General features: G+C 32.7%; 2 protein-coding genes across 2 annotated transcripts; both read left to right on the top strand.

Annotated features, from left to right (window-relative positions):
* Positions 1-1,800: 1,800 nt before the first annotated feature.
* LOC127120834 (hexokinase-3) lies at positions 1,801-7,233 on the top strand. The gene is made up of 9 exons (XM_051051401.1): positions 1,801-2,376; positions 3,973-4,123; positions 4,226-4,405; positions 4,565-4,639; positions 5,406-5,561; positions 5,655-5,753; positions 5,832-5,962; positions 6,436-6,517; positions 6,591-7,233. Exons 1-9 carry the CDS (start codon positions 2,105-2,107, stop codon positions 6,939-6,941), a joined length of 1,497 nt encoding a protein of 498 aa, XP_050907358.1. The 5' UTR covers positions 1,801-2,104; the 3' UTR covers positions 6,942-7,233.
* Positions 7,234-14,236: 7,003 nt separating this feature from the next.
* Positions 14,237-17,696, top strand: LOC127120833 (uncharacterized). Its single transcript, XM_051051399.1, has 7 exons — positions 14,237-14,399; positions 14,491-14,607; positions 15,153-15,641; positions 16,253-16,392; positions 16,466-16,586; positions 17,047-17,187; positions 17,328-17,696. Exons 1-7 carry the CDS (start codon positions 14,334-14,336, stop codon positions 17,403-17,405), a joined length of 1,152 nt encoding a protein of 383 aa, XP_050907356.1. The 5' UTR covers positions 14,237-14,333; the 3' UTR covers positions 17,406-17,696.
* The last annotated feature ends 1,799 nt before the right edge of the window (positions 17,697-19,495 follow it).

Here is a 19,495-nt window from a genome sequence, read left to right as displayed (position 1 = left end):
CCATGCTATTGAATAATTAACCATATTTTCAAAATTAATCCTAGTACACACAACACATTATTGTTTCAAACCAAACATCTTAGTGAAAACATTTGACCCCACTCCAAAAAGATCAATACACGTAGGACAAACCATTTACATGACTACGTACAATTGTTACACAATGCACACTATCCCAAATTCAAAATGTGCATCAGATGAGCTGTTTTTGTAAATTAATATGAAATATATAAAATCTGTTTTTTTCTAAATAATCTAATAACCAAAATAACTTTATACTTTTTTAAATATTACTTATTATATTTATATATGGTAGAGGTTAAATTGGAGGGTCATGGTTTAAGGAAGTATTTGATAGTTTATTTTTTCATAAAGATAAGCACAATGCTTATTTGGTAGAATGTGTAAATTTTAATTTTTGGAAGGTATTTCTAGAATGACAAAATAACATCCCTTGCACCTAACGGAGCAGAATTTGTAATAAAAGGAGAGCGTATTATTTGCATAATATAATAATATTTTATAAATTAAAACGAGTATATTCCATTCAATTTTAAAACTAATTAGTCATATAAAATAATATTATATGATCAATCAATACACTTATTTTTTAAAAATAAAATATCAAATCAATCTCAAAAAAATATATTATAAAATGCATGTGAAGGTTAATTTGTAAAAACTATTCGAATATATCGTAGACTAGTGTTTTAAAATTGAAGCAAATTGAACTAGAAGACATAAATATGTTTTAATATTTTATTTTTTATTAGTATTATATATTAAATTAATTTATTATTAGTTAGTTTTAATTTTTTAAATATTAATTAATTTAATCTAATTAATTTATTATTACAAATATAATAAATGATTATCATCTCTAATATTAATATGAATGTATCCTATATTATATCTAACATATTAAATTACTGCATATTTATTATATAAATTTTAATAAATATTCATAATTTATAATTTGAATATTAAAATTGAATTTAAAATAAACTTTATAAAATAAAATGAATAATATTTATTAAATTAATTATATAAAATCAAATTAAATTACATATTATCATATTTTTAAAAGTGAAAATATGAAAATATTTTACTAACCCTCCTTTCTAGAAAAAATGGACGGTATAAAATAATAGAATTTGAACATAAATTCTTTTACACAATTTGTGCTTATGTAAAATTTATTACTTATTTAAATTTAATGAGTTAATTAAAAAACATAAATATTTGATTTGAAAGAAAATATAATAAAGAAAATGAAAATAAAATTTACACCATGTTGTTAAAAATGAGATATTAAATTTGATGATGAAAAAACGGGTATAAGAAAGAAGCAGAAGAATAATATAGGCATTTCCTTTAATAGTTTTATTACTGTTATTATTCTGATCTTATCAAAGACGTATCATTCTCATTCTTATTCTTAATAATAATACAGTGGTGTAAATATTCACAGAATTGGTATCGCTTTAAAAATATTCAAACCGTGATACGGATTGACAACAAAATAAAAAAATAAATAAAAAAAAGAGCGTAAGTATTTTGCATGTGATATTTATTTTTGTGGAAAATAGATAGATAGATGGTTGGGGGGATAGAACGTAGAAAGAGAATGAACGAAAAAGAAGAGCACAAGTCAAACTTGTCATTAACCTCAAAATCTGTCATAAACGGTAAAAAGATCGCCTACAGATACCGTGACAAATCCGTAATATCCATACCTGTTCCAGGGTAAATATGTCTTTACACTCTTCTTATAAAAACTTACCATACCGGTTCTTCTTCCTAATTCTAAACTTAGTGCTCTCTCTCAGCCGCCTCTCTCTCTCTCTCTCTTTCACTCTCTCACTTTTTCAAGTCACTTTCGCCGGGAAATTAAATCGCCGGCGACTTTCCCGTTTTACCGGAGATTCATTATTTCACCTTAATCTTATTTTTATTATTTTTTTAGTATTTTCGAAGTGTTGTTGAGTTTATTAAAGTGCTTCGTTTGCGTGCATGTTAAAACGGCGACGTTTTGCTGCGGTGGGAAATCGAAGGAGAGTTGGGAAACGTCGTCGTTTCGGATGTAGTTTGATCGATCGGTGAAATGGGAAGAGTGGTTGTGGGACTGACGGTGACGGTCGCGGTCGCGGCATGTGCGGTGGCTGCGGTTGTGGTTGGGAGGAGAGTGAAAAGTAGAAGGAAGTGGAAGAAAGTTGCGAATGTGTTGAAGGAGCTCGAGGAAGGTTGCGATACGAGTGTTGGGAGGTTGAGGCAGGTGGTGGATGCTATGGCGGTGGAGATGCACGCTGGTTTGGCATCTGAAGGTGGTTCTAAGCTCAAAATGCTTCTTACCTATGTTGATAATCTTCCCAATGGGTAATTATTTTCGTTTTTTTTTCTCGTCTTCTTAACTGTGCTATTGAATTGAATTGGTTGCTGATGTGATTGATTCTATTGACTATTCAGCTGTTGCTTTCAAAATGCTGACCGTTTTGTTTCATCACTGTCATTTCAGAGGTTGTTTTCAAGTTTCATGTTTTTTGTTTTTCACGCTCTTGTGATTTTGTAATTTTTATGTGCAGCTGTTTCTGTTGTCTATTAGTGTTTTCTTTCATTTTAAGCTTAGTTCATAGCTGTGTGCATTTTATTTCTGCTGTATGTGGTTTTGATTTTTGATGTATGTGAAAGACACTTTAATTATGAAAATTTTAAATCTTGTTGATGCAAAATTTTCTTTGGACATTCAATATATGTCTGTTGGCTAATTAACTTTGTGAAAGTGAAGGATGGTTTGTATTCATTCATAAGTTAATCTGGAAGGTGTAAGGATGATTGATAGGTTGCGTCTTTGGGTTGGTGTTGGAAGAGACCAGGTGTAACTTTGTCTGTTAAGTATATGACAGCCATTTATTGTGTTGGCATTTGACGCGCTATGGTACACGTCAATGGACGCGCCTGTCGGCTAGTGTACTTTGGGATATTGATTCATGATTTGTTTCAATAATAAGCTGATTTGTAAGCTACTAGAATGATTGATAGATTGCGTGTTTGGATTGGTGTTGGGAGAAACCATGTGTCCCTGTGTCGGTTTTGTCTATGACAGCTATTTATTGTATTGGCATTTAATGCGCTACGGCACGCGCCTGTCGGCTAGTGTACTTTGGGATATTGATTTATGATTTGTGTCAATAATAAGCTGATTCACAAGCTATTAGAATGATTGATAGATTGCGTGTTTTGATTGGTGTTGGGAAAAACCATGTGTCAATCTGTCAGCTGAGTTTACGACAGCTATTTATTGTGTTGGCATTTAACGCGCTATGGCATGCGCCAATTGACGCTTCTGTCGGCTAGTGTACTTTAGAAAGTTAATGCATGATTTGTTTCAATAATAAGCTGATCCGTAAGCTACTAGAATGATTGACTGATTCCGTGTTTGGATTGTTGTTTGGAGACACAATGTGTGAAACTGTCGGCCGAGTCTATGACAGTTCTTTATTGCACTGGTATTTAATGTGCTATGTCACGCGCCAAATGACGCTCCTGTCGTTTAGTGTACTTTAGAAAGTTAATGCATGATTTGTTTCAATAATAAGCTGATTCGTAAGCTTCTAGAATGATTGATAGATTGCGTGTTTGGATTGGTGTTGGGAGAGATCATCTGTCTATCTGTCAGCTGAATCAATGACAGCTATTTATTGCGTTGGCATTTAACGCTATGGCACGCGCCAAAAGTTGTTGGTTCTAGCTGTGCAATTTTGTTTATATCTGCTTTGAGCGTTACTGCATCAAGAAGATTCACCCTGTGGATCTGGGTTTGCTACTATGAGCACACAATGCAGTTAATGCATTCATTTTCTTTACCAAGCAATGGTGATGCTCATACATGTTATCAACAACACTCATGAAGATCATAACTTCAATTTTCGATTTCAGACTCCATGTGTTAAGTTGGTTTGTTTTTTTTGTCAGGACTGAGAAAGGACCATATTATGCGCTGCATCTTGGGGGTACAAATTTTAGGGTCACGCGGGTTCATTTAAGCGGTCAACCATCTCCTCTCTTGGAGCATGAAGTAGAGCGACAACCCATTCCCCCACATCTAATGACTAGCACAAGCGAGGTGATGTGATAAACACTTTAAAACTTTGGTGCTCTCTAGTATTCATTTGTTCTGGAATGTCTTTTTCATGTAATAAGATTAAATTCAATTTTTTACTTGCAGGATCTCTTTGATTTTATCGCATCATCGTTAAAGGAATTCATTGCAAAAGAAGGAGATGGTTCCAATACTTCACAGGACAGAAGGGAACTTGGCTTTACATTCTCCTTTCCTATGAAACAAATGTCTGTTTCTTCGGGCATTTTAATCAAGTGGACAAAAGGGTTTTCCATTGTAGATATGGTCAGTCACTTGATCTTTTTGATTGATCTTTAAAATTGGTTAATTTCTTTTATCCTCCTTAATTAGTTACAAAACCGATATGTAAATCCCATTCAAGTTGCCCTTGGTTTTTCAATATAATGATGCAAATATCAACAAACAAAATCTATTTGTTGTCAGGTAGGAAGAGATGTTGTGGCGTGTTTGCAGGAAGCATTTGTAAGAAAAGGCCTGGATGTGCATGTAGCTGCCTTGGTAAGGAATTAGTTTCCTTTGGTGTTATATGCTTTTTTATACCCAATTCTTCCCTTTGAAAGTAATACTTTTAACACTATTATTTCTGATTTTCCTATAATAACCTTAATCATTTATTATTTCAATTCATCTATTTCTCTCTGCAATAAATAACTAAGGGTGTTTTAGATAAATCTATATCAATGTTGCGTTGAACCTTGTAAATGACAAGTAAATAGGAACAGAAATATTCTCTAAATGTGACTAGTAATAAGCAACAGAGTTTTACACAACTGGGATTTAAGGTATCTTGTAATTTCTTACCAAGGTAATTTCTGAGCTTGTTTCGACCTTCAATGAATCCTCTTGTGATTTAGAGCTTGTTTCCACCTTTAACGAATTGTATTTTCTAGGGCATATTTTTGTGTTTACAGGATCTCTGATTTTTTTAAGTCACTGTCTTTGGATTTTTTAATCAATGCAATAGTGTTTGATTGATCAATCTACATATGTAAGGAAATTATGTTTCTGTTGAATGAATTGATATTTTGCTGCAAACCCCTTATTCTTCTTTCAAGTTTTTTAATTCTATAATTTTGAATTGGATAATAGTTGTAAATGGTGCTTAGATACATTGATGTGTCTTGATTTTTATTTCTATAATTGTGTAGTTATTTTTTTTTTAATATCTTAATTTTGGTGTGGAGGAAAATAGGTGTTGTATAAAATAAATCCTATTTGTTTCACTATATTACTTAATATATGTTTTTCTCTTCACTTTATGCAGGTTAATGATACTGTTGGAACATTAGCTGTTGGACACTATCATGATCCAGACACTGTTGCTGCAATAGTTATTGGTACTGGTACTAATGCATGCTATCTGGAACGAATTGATGCTATTATCAAGTGTCAGGGTCTTCTTACAACATCAGGACGCATGGTATTGTTCTCTCTTTTCAGTTTTATTTTTTTATTTTTATTTTTTATTTTTGGGTTCTAGTTATGAACTTACTGTAACTCTTCTGTTTTTTAGGTTGTCAATATGGAATGGGGAAACTTTTGGTCGTCTCACTTACCAAGAACACCATATGACATTGAGTTAGATGCTGAAAGCCCTAATCCAAATGATCAGGTCAGGTTCTGCTGCTAACGGCTTCTGTTGCTTGATTTGTCCTTTGTCATGGCTAAAACTTTGGTGATTTGGTTGCAGGGTTTTGAGAAAATGATATCAGGAATGTATCTCGGTGATGTCGTGAGGAGAGTCATTCTTAGGATGTCACTAGAGTCGGATATGTTGTTTGGACCTATTTCTACCAAGCTTTCAACACCCTTCGTACTGAGGTACGTGCTATGTCGAGAAAAACATACTTAATAGTCAATACTGAGGCCGTATGTGTTTGCAATTAAAAATGGCAATCAAGGTAAGGGGGGTAGGGTAGGGTCAAATCCATTGTAGTTCTATTGTAAGCAGTTTTACCTTGAGTTAACAAAGCGTTTGCAAAAGCCGAATTCTACCCTCGAAAATATTCAAATTTTTTTAAAATATGAAATTATTTTTTCAGTATTAATGTTTATTTGGTGATTTTATCATTTCTAAGCTGAAGATCACAACCTGCCATTGTTTATTTGACATTGAATATTTCTGTTTTTCTATCATATGGCATATATTAACTAAATTATTAGTTATGTTGTAAGTTCAATTCATTGGTTGTTCATCTTTAATTTTAGTGCCTGAAACATGATGTATCGATTCTTTTTGTTTCCAATTCTCTTGCTTGAATTAGATTTGAAACTTTTTCCTGATGTCATTTCAGGACTCCTTTGATGGCTGCTATGCACGAGGATGATTCACCTGACTTGATAGAAGTAGCAAGAATCCTCAATGACACATTTGAGGTAAATAGTTTCCCTAAATGATAGTCCTACCCGCAAGTCTAAAAATAATTTATCTTGTATTTGGCTGTCTTAGATTCCAGATGTTCCATTGAAAGCAAGAAAAATTGTGGTGAAGGTGTGTGATGTGGTGACTCGTAGGGCTGCTCGGTTAGCAGCTGCTGGTATTGTTGGTATCTTGAAGAAGATTGGTCGTGATGGGAGTGGTGGGATCACAGGAGGACGAAGTAGGAGCGATATAAAAATGAAAAGAACAGTTGTGGCAATCGAAGGAGGATTATACTCGAGCTATACATTGTTTAGGGAGTACTTGCATGAAGCTTTAAACGAAATACTGGGGGAAGATATTGCAAAGCATGTAACTCTAAATGTCACCGAAGATGGATCAGGCATTGGAGCAGCACTGCTAGCTGCATCATATTCTTAAAAATGTGGATAGGGTACACACCTGCTATTTATATGGACAAGACACACACACATATATAGCCCTGTAAATCAGAATTTGTTCTTTATATGTAATATCTCTCTGTATAGAGGTTTCATCTATTCTTTGATCAGGTTATGTTCATTTATATTATTATTTTTTACTGAATGTTTATATTATGATGACATTGATCTCTTCTCTTATAAGTTGTGAGATCCTTTGGGTTGTAAATGCATTAGTATTAGGAGTATTGACTTGAAATATCATATTATATATACTCTTGTTTTCTTTCAAATATTGTTACCTGGAAGTTGCATCCAAAATGTTTCAATCCAACCTTATTTGGATTGGATTATTATTGTATTATTAATGATATTTTTTTTGGTATGATTATTAATGATATTTTATCCTATAAAACTTTCAACATTTGAACTAAATTCTACAGTACAATTTCAAGTCTTAACATTTAAATAACAAAATTTATTTATGTGGATAAATAAGATATTAATGCTACATGTAAATAGACATGCGTAACATTTTGCTTGAAAATTTCAACCATATGTCAAAGTTAAGTATACAAAAATAAATAAATAATCGGAAGTAATTTCACCGCAACATTGAAAAACACGACTATCAATTTTTTGTTGAAAAACTCTAGTTGTCTAATCTAGGGTAAGATTTTGACCGCCGCAAAATAATTTGACTATTTGAGACTTTTAAGACTTGACAAAAAAAATCTAGACTTTCATCTGTTTTTGACTCAAAATCTAGACTTTCACGACACCAATAGAATTTGAGACCCGAAAGAAATACGGCTGTACTCCTAACATCATCTGATAATTACAAAAGTGTACTCCTATCGATGAAGTGTAATATTTTTGGGCTTAGACTCTTTTTATAAAAAAAATAATGGTTTAATTTTTTTCTTCATTATTTAACCTCAAAGACCATTTTGTTTTCTTAATATGAAAAAAAAGTCCATATTGATATCTTAAATTAATGATAATTTTTAAAAAAATTAATCGTTAAGTCTATAGTTAATTAGACAAAAATGATAAACATAACACATTTTAAAGAGTTAATGGAGCAGTATGAATCCTTTTTAAATTAAATGATCAAAATGTTCCTCGAAGTTAAGATACATGACCAAAAGGATATTAAACTAAAAAAAATAATTGTTTTTCAGTTCAATTTTGAAAATTTACGTCTCAAATTATTCTAATTTTCTAAGAAGATATATGAATTATAAAGACGCAAGACCTTAAAAATAATGACAATTGATGTTCTCAAAATGTTAGAGAGGCATTTGATAATTTTAGTAAGTGGAGTCTTAATTAATTAGTGGTTATTGAATTAGATTTAATCTAGTCTATTGAGTCTTATTTTACTTGTTCAATAATTCTAATTTTTAGAAATAAAAAATCATCATTCAACTAGCAAAGACTAAGTCAAAGTAAAACTATGAAAGTTCAGACTAAACGTAAACAAAAGGCCGAAAGGTATATTCAGATGCAAGCAAAGGTTTGCGCCCTAAAAGCGCAAGGACACATTGTACTACTTAGCAAGAAAATGATAGTTGTTGTTTTTTGTTATTTAGCTACCTCCACATTAATCGGGATTGTGAAACATGAATTAGTAATTTGTTTTTCCTCTAACAAATACTTAACGTTTTTCTTTTATTCTAATTGAATAAGAATCACTTTTGACTATAGAGAAATATTTTCCTTATTTAAAGGTTTAATTTTTCAACATCTGGTATCAAAGCTCCTTACTAGGGCATTGATTGTGCGAAAAGAAAAAAAATAAAGAAAAATGTGAAATGACCACTGAATGTAGCTTTGTTCAATCTACCATTCCAAAATGTTATGGATATTATGACCATTTAGCCATGTTAATAGAAAACATTTTGTGTTCGAAGAAGTAGGGACTTGGTGTAGATCGACGTTGTTTCAATTTCAAGTGATCTTGCATGACAGAAGACCAATGCAAGTTGATCAAGGATAAGAAGTTAAAAGATATCATAGTTAATAATTAGTTGTTTCAGATTATAAATTGAACAATAATTGAGAATCTTCTTATAAAGGACATTAAAAAACTATTGAGTTTGACTCGTAGGTAATGTCAAGCGGGCAAGAATCGGTTTAGAGATATTATTATAATTTGGATTATTAGTATCCACACACACACAAACATGCACACACACACAAACATGCATACACACACACACACGCACACACACACGCGCATACGTATACACCCACATGCACATACACATATACAAACACACACATGCGCATATACAAACATGCACACACACACACACACATACACCCCCTACACGCACACGCGCATACAGACATGCACACACACACACACGCACACACATACACACACAGACACCCCCCACATACACACACATACACCCCCCACACACACACGCACACGCGCACACACACACACATACATACACACACATACATACACACACATACACACACAAACACACACACACACACTCACACACATGCACATACACATACATACATTTAGCCATGTTAGTATAAAACATTTTGTATTCGAAGGAGTTGGGACTTAGTGTAAATCGACGTTGTTTCACTTCCAAGTGATCTTGCATGACAAAGGACCAATGCAAGTTGATCGAGGATAAGAAGTTAAAGGATCTCATACTTAATAATTACTTATTTCAGGTTATAAATTAAGCAATAATTGAGAATCTTCTTATAAAGTACATTACGAAACTATTGAGTTTGACTCATAGGTAATGTCAAGTGGGCAAGAATCAGTTTAGAGATATTATTGTAATTTGGATTATTAGTATCCATACACACACGCGCGCACACACACACACACACACATGTGCACACACACACACACATACTTGTAACACTGAAACCTTAATGCGTAATTCATAACAAATCAATAAGATTGAATTATAGTTGCTCTATAGTCGCAGACGTAGTCAATTTGGCAGAATTGTGTGAAAAAATCTTTCTTGTGTTTCTTTTTACTCTAATATGTATTCGTGTAGCTGTTCTAACAAAAACAAATTTGAGAATATACGAAACAAAAGTATCAAGGAACTACTAGAGTGAAAACAATTCAACTGCAAGCAGTAAGAAATGAGTTTACGATCTTGCAGAAAAGGAAGAAGAAGGAGTTGACGAATACTTTTCTTGTACTCTAACAATTGCTATCAAAATGAAAATACATGGTGAAAATATGGATAAAACGATTGTTGTTTAGAAGATCTTGCAATATATTACCTATCCTTATGACATTAAGTAATGAGTCCAAAACTTACAAAGTTTTTGGTCTCGTTGATAAGGTGATGTTGACAAGTGAATATGTGAGATTTGATGAAAATGAGAGATGGAACTGGGGGAGGAGTAAAGAAGAAGTACAACTTAACTTGAGAGACGTTCATTCATAATTTAGTGATGTTAAGGAAACAAAACATGTAGATGAAGAATACAAGGAAACACGTGCCTCAAGTGACTCAAATGAAGGAAGCATATCAAGCTCTCATGAAGTAAGAAATATAAGACCACTAATTTGGATGTAATATTATGATAGTGGTGAAGGATTGTCTGAGGAGGAGGATATGTAAAAATTGGTTTTGTTTATGTCATAAGAAGATCAAACCTATTATTGAGAGGCCGAAAAAAGTAATAAATGAAGGAATGCAATGTGTTTAGATATTAAATAAACAGAGAAAAACGACACATGGTAGTTGGCGAATATATTGCACGGATAAAAAAAACTTGGTTTCAAATGGGTGTATAAGAATAAACTAAATGAAAGTGGGCAGATCGATAAATACAAAACACACTTGTTATCCTCTATGTCGATGACTTGATATTTATAGAGAATGATGTTGGTATTTGTGAGAATTTCAAAAGCTATATGAACTTAGAGTTTGGCATGACAAGCTTAGGAAAAATGAAATATTTTATAGGTGTTGAAATACATAAAATATTTGAAGGTATTTATAAGTGTCAAATGAAGTATGCTTAATAATTTCTTCATAGGTTTGAAATGGAAACACAAATGATGTGAAGAATCCTATTGTTCCATGTACAAAGCTAACCAAAGATAGTGGATGTGCAAATGCAAATTCAACATTGTTTAACATATGGTTGGAAGTCTTATGTATTTGACTATAACTTGACTCGATATGATGTATATTGTATGCCTCATAATCATATACATGGCTAAGTCCAAGGAAGGACACATGTTAGTTGCAAAAGGGGTGCTTCAGTATTTAAAAGGGATCATGAAGATATGAGTTTTCTACGAAAAAAGAGTTAACAATAAATTGCTAATGTACATTGATAGTGAATACGTGTGTGATATGGATAACATAAAGAATACACATGGTTGCAAGTATATTATTTATATTGCCCATGTAAAAGACAAGACAACAAATCAACAAAATATAAGAAAAAGGGGTGGAAATAATATATGAATAAATATGTGAAGTAAAGAAACTATTAAAGGTAGGTGAAACTCAGAGATGATGGTGAATCAGGAAATGCATAATCCACATAGAAAAAAAAAGAAAAAAAAAAGAAAAATCAAAGGTCACATAAGCTTAGGGAAGGAAAAAAGGGGTTGTGAGAAGAAAAATACGCCTCTATTTCTAAAAAAGAGCTACAATCATTTGAAAAACCAAAATAATCTTTATATAGTAGAGTAAGATGGATAAATCAATAATCCAAAATAAAAAAGTGGAAAGATAAAAATCAATGGTCAAATATCGCCTCTAAAATCCAACGACACTTGAATGCACCCAAGCATCTAGGGGGAAGCGTCATACTCTAGCCTACGAACCTAAGGCCACATGTAAGGAAATCCCGTGAAACCTCTCAATAACGAAACTAGCATTTAATGCACCCGATCCTTATATCTCTTCCACTTCTCCATGTAAAGATCCTGCCATAGAGAACCCGACTAACTTTCTTGAAATTATTCCTATATACCATACCATGACAAGCCTTAGGGGTAACTATTTTGGATCAGTCACATGACCAATATGATATAAGCCTAATTACCATCCATAATATATAGATTACCACGTGTGCAGTCTAAGGTACGATTTTGATCATAATTCACTCTATCACCTTTTTGGTTCACTCATTAACTTGACTGTTGGAGTGCTAACCTTGCAAATCCACCTCCGCGCTATCGCACCAAAGATCTACACCACCATATCAAGAATTCACCTCATCCATTAACCGATGATTTTAGGTCCCTAACGGAAGAATAATCATTAAATTTAGTTATGTGACTAAGAATAAAACTTAATTTAAGTAGTCATGTAATTATATGTAGTTAACTTTTCAAATTAAAAATAAATCAAAATTTTACATATTAAATTTTTTATAAAGGTTGATTTTTAAAAATAAATAAAAATTTAGCATTTGTTTCATTCAGTGGTGACGGGAAATATTTTTAGATAAATTGATGTCAAAGTATGCCTTAAAACCTTAAGTTATGAAGATAAAAATAACATATTTCAAGATTGCATAAATAAAAAAGTTGTATATGTAGTTAGGAGGCCGTTAGAAGGCGTTAGGACGGCAGGAAGGCATTCGTTAAAATTGGAAGTCGATTAGCAGCGACGACATTGGAGGTCGGTATGCAGTGGGGTTTTTGGTCATCCTGTCCAATTTTCTCAATTCATGTGTTTTAGGCTTCTCTCTTTCGATTCATATATATGTTCGTTAAGGATTGTCTTTTGGGCATATTATAGATCCGTTGGGTTCCAACAATTATAAACATGTATATATGTCATTCTCGTTATCACAATCTTTTGAACTCTTCTAAACTTCAAAGTTGAAGATAAAGAAAAGAGTTTCGGGATCCCAGTGGTAATCTTAGAGAGGTAATGGTAACTTATTTGTAATTTTTTTGTAACTCTTGAAAGTTGGAAGTATAATGAATCAAAGAGCTGTACTTTTTCAAAAAGTAGATCGTTTGATCGGAAATAATTTATTGTGTTTATTGTCTTTATTTTATCTTTTTCTACCGAATTAAATTGATGTCTTATTGCATTAAGAGTTATTTTTAACAAAGACCATTATTTAGATTGTCATTGTTCTTTGTCTCCACATATTAAATTTTTTAACGTGATTAACCTTTCAATTACACAATAATTATTATATTAATTTTAATTAAAAATGAATTGGAGTTATGAAGATTTATATTTAGATTCTTTAATCTAAAAATGAGTTATATTTCAATATTAAAATTATATTTAAATGCAAAAATTAGAAAAATCTCAACTTTAAATAAAATCAATTATAAAAAAAATCAACCATGCAGTCATCAATATAAATAAAATCGATTTTTTTAATGGATTTAATGGTGATATTCTGACTGTGTAAATTTTTTCACACTATCATCCAATATAAATATATCATTTTGCCATGTCATATAAATATGAATAAATCATTTTGTCATTGATTAATAGTGTAAATTAATTTACACGGTCACTATATCACCCTTTTTATCTTTTTAATACATTTGATAAATAATATATCTACTACATATATGAACTAAATACATTAATTATCAAATATAATTTTTTTCTTATAATAATAGTGACAAAAGGACTTTTAAATAATATATTAAAATTAATTCTCAATTTTAAAAATTATCGGGGCTCAACCAAACACACACACCCTTAATAAAATAAAGGCATAATTAATCACTAAAAATCCTTTAATTTAATTTAATATTTCATTTTACTTTAATTAAAAAAAAGTTATAAATTAGTCTGTTAACTTCATTTTTGTTATTTTAGTTAATCTATTCTATCATGTTTTTGACAAAAAAGTTAAGGTCAGATGACATAGTATGACAGCAAGAACATTTATTAAATCTGAGTCTGCAAATTTAATTAAATTAGTTAAAAATTGATACACAGTTTAAACTGTGAGGATTTTGTTTCCACAATTTAAAATATTTATCCGTTTTTAAATACATATGCAGACTTAGATTTTGTATCATTGTTGTATCATGTTATCATAGCTTAATATTTTTTTTTATCAAAAATTAACAAAAGAGAGTAAATAAAATAAAAAAATAAAATTAAAAGATTAACTTATAATATTTTTTAATTGATTGACTAAATAGAAACATTAAATTAAATTAAAAATTAATTGAATAAAACATTAAATCTAAAATAAAAATAACCCTAACATTATTATTGCGTGTGCGCGTACGGTTAGTAAGATCGAGAACACATTTAAACGCAGTAAAAAGAATAAAAGATCATATTTAAACCTACAAAAAAAAAAAAAAAAAAAATTCGCATAAACCATCACTACTCGGCATTCAGTTACTTTTCCCAAGTCGCGTTTTTGTGTGATAATGGCGCCCGATGCTGCCGCCGCCGCCGCTGGTGGAAAGAAGAGAAAACGCTATCTTCCTCACAACGTCTCTACTCCGTTATCTCTCTTCTCAATTTTTAACCTATCGCACTTTCTCTCGTTTTGTTTACTTATACTTTTTTCGTTAATTTTTGCAGAAAGCAGTGAAGAAGGGTTCGTATCCATTGCATCCTGGTGTGCAAGGTTTTTTCATCACTTGCGATGGAGGAAGAGAACATCAAGCCTCACGCGAAGCTCTCAATATTCTCGATTCCGTACCTTTTTTTTCTCTCATACTCGCTTTATCATTATCAACACTGAATTTCTGAATTTAATTTCTATTTAGTCTCCTTGTTAGGTTTCCAATTGCTAATTTTCAAGTAGATTTTTTTTTCACAAGTGAAGTTTATCATAATTCTCTTTGATGTGAAAATTTTCTGTTTGGAAGTAAAGATTAGAATGTAAGGAAGGAGACAATATTATTTTGTAAATTATGTTGAAACTGCTTATGGCGTATTGGCATATGGATATCTTGATAGTTGATTATGAGGACTTTAAGTGTTAGTTATGGATGAAAAGAAATTTAGAGTTGAGCTTTATACAACAAATTGTATGAAAATACATCCTTGAATTTTCTCATTAACTTTAATAAGATACCACACAGTTCTTTCTGATGTCAATTTATAGCTTTTTTTTGTTCCTTTATTGTTTCTGTTATGGCATATGGATATCTGTTATTTGGGTAACCTTCACTTTTTAGTGAGATGATTTTTGTCCTCTGCAAATTGATATCACACCATTGTTTCGATTTTTCTTGCAGTTTTATGAAGATCTAGTTGACGATGGGGAACATCCAACTGTGAAAGGGCTGTCAAATAGACCTGTAAATACAAAAATTACATTTGCAGATTCCGACTCTTCTAGTAGTGATGACGAAGAGGAAGAGGATGAGGATGGGAAGGAGGAGGTGCAGGTGAAGGTGCAGGAGGGTGAGGAAAAGGAGGACAAAAAGCCTAAACTGGATGTTAGCAATGGGGACAATACTGACCATGAGAATGGAACGGGTGAAAAATCAGATCCTCATAAAATTGATGATCTTCATGCTCAGGCTGGGGATAAAGCTGATGGCGATAAAGAAGGTGTTGACATTCCTAAGACTATAGAAAAGACAGCTGATGAGCCACCAGCTGTGAAACAGTGCTGCGCAACAAATGTGCCAACAAGTGATTTGGGTGAAAAGAAAGTGGAAGAGAAATCCATTGACAAGTTAATTGAAGATGAACTTGTAGAACTGAGAGACAAGAATAAGGTGCTTTGATGAGACTACCATTCTGTATATTATTCTATTCTGTTTCTATTAAAAGCTTCTTTAACTCACAGATCTTATGTTTTCTTATATTTTCTGGCCTTGCTCAGACGTTGATGTGGCTATCTAATATTAATACTCTCTCTCATAATTTTCTACATTATAGCATATTCAAGATCACATACATATTTATGCAACTGGTGCTGAGAGTTTTAGTCATGCTAGATGTTGATTCTCTTTATTCCTTGTTTTCTTTTGTTTTAATGGCAATGCTGTATATATTGCTTTTCAAGGCTGTCTCCCTGTTTTGAGTTTTCTTTCACTTGTCCTTCTTTATGACTCATGAGATGGAAAATATAGTATGATACTGGCAGGATCGGGTTTTTTATTTTGTCATTTTTCCTCAAAAAACTGTGATTTTGGGCCAAGAGTATTTTTTGTTTTGCAGAGACAATAATACACTTAATTCTTCAGTTTCTTGTGCATTGGGGTATGACTTTGGGGCACCTAAGGCTGATGCCTGCCTAAGCATTTGTTTTGTATTTCCTTTATATTTGTGAATAGGTGTGTGTTTTGCTAAGAGTCTGTCTTTTTTTCTTCATTGTTTTACACAGAAGCGCTTTGCCAAGCTTGAATCAGGTTGTAATGGGGTCGTATTTATTCAAATGAGGAAGAAAGATGGAGACAAAAGCCCCAAGGATATCGTTACTCGGATAGTGACATCAGCAGCATTGACTAAGAAACATATGTCAAGGTAAGCTTTTAGTTTATATTCTAAGAAGGAACATGTACAGAAGAAACATTGATACAGTGCTGGCTACTTCTAGGTTTATCTTGAGAATTTTGCCAATTGAAGTCTCATGTTATGCTTCAAAGGAGGAAATTTCAAAAGCAATCCAGCCTCTTGTGGAACAGAACTTTCCTGCGGAAACTGAAAATCCACACAAGGTAAATACTGGCATCAGTTTGGTTATTTTTTCTCCCAATCCACCAACTTTTACACACAAGATTTTCGTACTTAATAGACCTAAACAATGAAATATGTTCAAATTCAAAATTTGTGCATGTAATAATCTAGACAACTTTAGGATCATGAATGAGTTATCACAATCAGAATTGAAATTGTAAGTCTAAAAAGTAAATCCTACATTCAAATTCTTATATCCACATTCCGCACATCGTCTATTTTTTTTTACCAACATGGGTTTGCAGCGGTGGGCTGCATTAGAAGAGGAACCTAATTGCCTATATTTTTGGGAAACTTAGTTCTTAATGTAGATCTGCTCATTTATAATCTTGTTTCTCATTCTCCCTACAATAAACAAATGTTAATACCCACATCTTTCTATGACTTGATCCTTTTTTCTGTAGCTTGAGCTTGACCAGTATTTTATTTTTACGCGTGCAGTTTGCTGTGCTGTATGAAGCCCGGGCAAATACTGGTGTTGACAGGATGGAAATAATCAATGCCGTGGCAAAGTCTATTCCTGCACCTCATAAAGTTGATCTCACTAATCCTGATAAAACCATAATAGTTGAAATTGCCAGGGTAAGAAAGACTGAATTTCAATTTAAACTAGGTTGGGTGCACATATGTTATATACATGAATGAGTTTCAATCTGTGGTTGACATTGCATATGATTTGTATGAGTTTGTCAAAGAATTAATGCGCAGTGTTTGTTTTGCAGACTGTATGCTTGATTGGGGTCATCGAGAAGTACAAGGAACTCTCCAAGTACAATATTAGGCAATTAACATCACGATAAGTACGAGTCTTCCAGACAGTCTGTATGCTTGTGGTTGTGGCAAACTTAATACCTTTAGTATTTATACTTGCAGCAAATCGTAGTTTTAGCAAGTCCTTTAAATGTAATTTAGTTCTCACAAACCAAAGACAATATTATGCTTGAATTCCGGTTAGAATATTAGTTTCAAATCATTTAGAATATCTGTTGTATTCATGCTTTGATGTGATTTTCTTAACATAAATGACTTTTGAAACGCGTTTATAAACATAATGTTATATTGGTCCTCATCGTGGCCAGCCATTGCTCTCATCCTGTATGTGGATTCCTTTGCCTGCGAGTCTGAGACAAAGGCTTGAAACTAGTTTATGTGAAATACTAAAATTATTTGTGTGCCAACTGTAATACCCTGATCTAATTTCAAATGCTTTACATCTAATTAGGTGGATTAGAGCTAAATGTAGATTAGAGATCATTTTGATGGTTAGTGTCAAGATCTGTAACTTACTTAAGTTGGGGGTGTCTTGGTCATTTCCCTGTAACACTACAAAAAGGGGACCCTCGATTCAATTCTCCTCATTCCTCCTCACCTGTTCTTGCTGATTTGAGAAAGAGAAAAGTGGAGATAAGAAGGGCAGCAACAAGCTCAAAGGAAAGGAAGGGTCGAAGAACAAGTAAAAGGAAGCTTTGATCTCTCACGACCACCTAGTAAGAATTGGAGACTTGATTAGGTGGAGTTCTATAGTTAGTTGGGTAGAACCTTAGGAAAGGGAATTGCATGAATGGGAATGGGGTGTTGTGTGCTTTCTTGATCTTGCATGCTACTTTGTTTGTCTTGTTGTGAATTTTGTACCATCTATGTGTGTGTTTTGATATCCTGTGATTGATGAATGTTTGAGTAGGTTAGAGAGTGTGTATGAGTGTGGATTAATGAGAGTTTTTGTTGAAATTAGCATGTTTTGCTACGCTCGCAACGAGCATAATACTGGCTAAGTGGGGGCTTGAACCAGAATTATGGGCTTCCTAGCTTAGCAAGGAAAAGGGTGGCTAAGCGAGGACTTGCTTTGAGCTTGCTATCTCGTGGCTAAGTGGGACTACTGTTTTCAGAAAAGTTTGCATTCTGGCTTGTCTCGCTTTCTGCTCGTTGGACTGTGGCTAAGCAAGCCTTCTGATGCAATTTCTTGATAACATTGATTTTTGCGTATCTCGTGTTTTGTAACTCGAAACGAGATGCGATCCGATGCATCTAAAAGCTCATTAAATGAGTTATGCCATAGTGCCGTTAGATAAGGCATATAACACATGGCTGTTGTAATGAACTAACTTAATGCATATGGTGTTGCGATGTCTGAGGCACTGAACCATGTGATATCCCCCCAATGATTAGTACGCTGATACCACCTAGGGTGTCCATGACATAATGACTTACATAATGCACCAATCATTGAGATCAACATTTTGTGACTAACGAGTTAAGGTAAGGAAACATATAGAGCGAAGACTTGATGATGAATTATTCCGAGTACAGTGAGCGTGGATAATGAATAAGGACTAATCCTGGCTGATAATGGAGGATTACACATTTAGTCCATAACTGTATCCATAATTTCAGCCTGCTTTTATGGTATACATTAGCCTTAAATAAGTGGTAAGGCATGTGGCTTGTCCTTATTACCCATGGATTATTGAAATTTCTTAAGGAATAATTCACTAGAATTATATTTTTTTTCTAGTTAGTACACCCTGTGATCGGGAGGACTCCTAAGATAGGAAAATCCCACTGAGATAGTTGTTTCTCACCCATCTTTATTATAATGAATACAAGTACTCAATCAGTTGCTAAAGGTAAGGATAAAAAGGATTGAAGATGGTCATGAGAAGACCTTTCTTTAGCATATCTGGATGTGTTTCCGCTGTATTTTGTTATAGTGTATTTTGTTATAGTGACCAAATTTCTTTATATTTGTACTATTTTGGTATGCCTTGTTTGGATGCAAAACCCTTGAATTGATGCAATTCTACAATTGTATTATGTTTCGTACCATGTTTAACACTTAATAGTATGTGATTCTAAAAATATGAATTATTGGGTTGTTACAGTTGGTATATGA

This window comes from Lathyrus oleraceus, chromosome 2 (assembly GCF_024323335.1).
Source record: "Lathyrus oleraceus cultivar Zhongwan6 chromosome 2, CAAS_Psat_ZW6_1.0, whole genome shotgun sequence".
In the NCBI taxonomy this organism is placed as follows: Eukaryota; Viridiplantae; Streptophyta; class Magnoliopsida; order Fabales; family Fabaceae; genus Lathyrus; species Lathyrus oleraceus.
The sequence above is the reverse complement of the archived record's forward strand: the minus strand, read 5'-3'. Positions and strand labels throughout refer to the sequence as shown.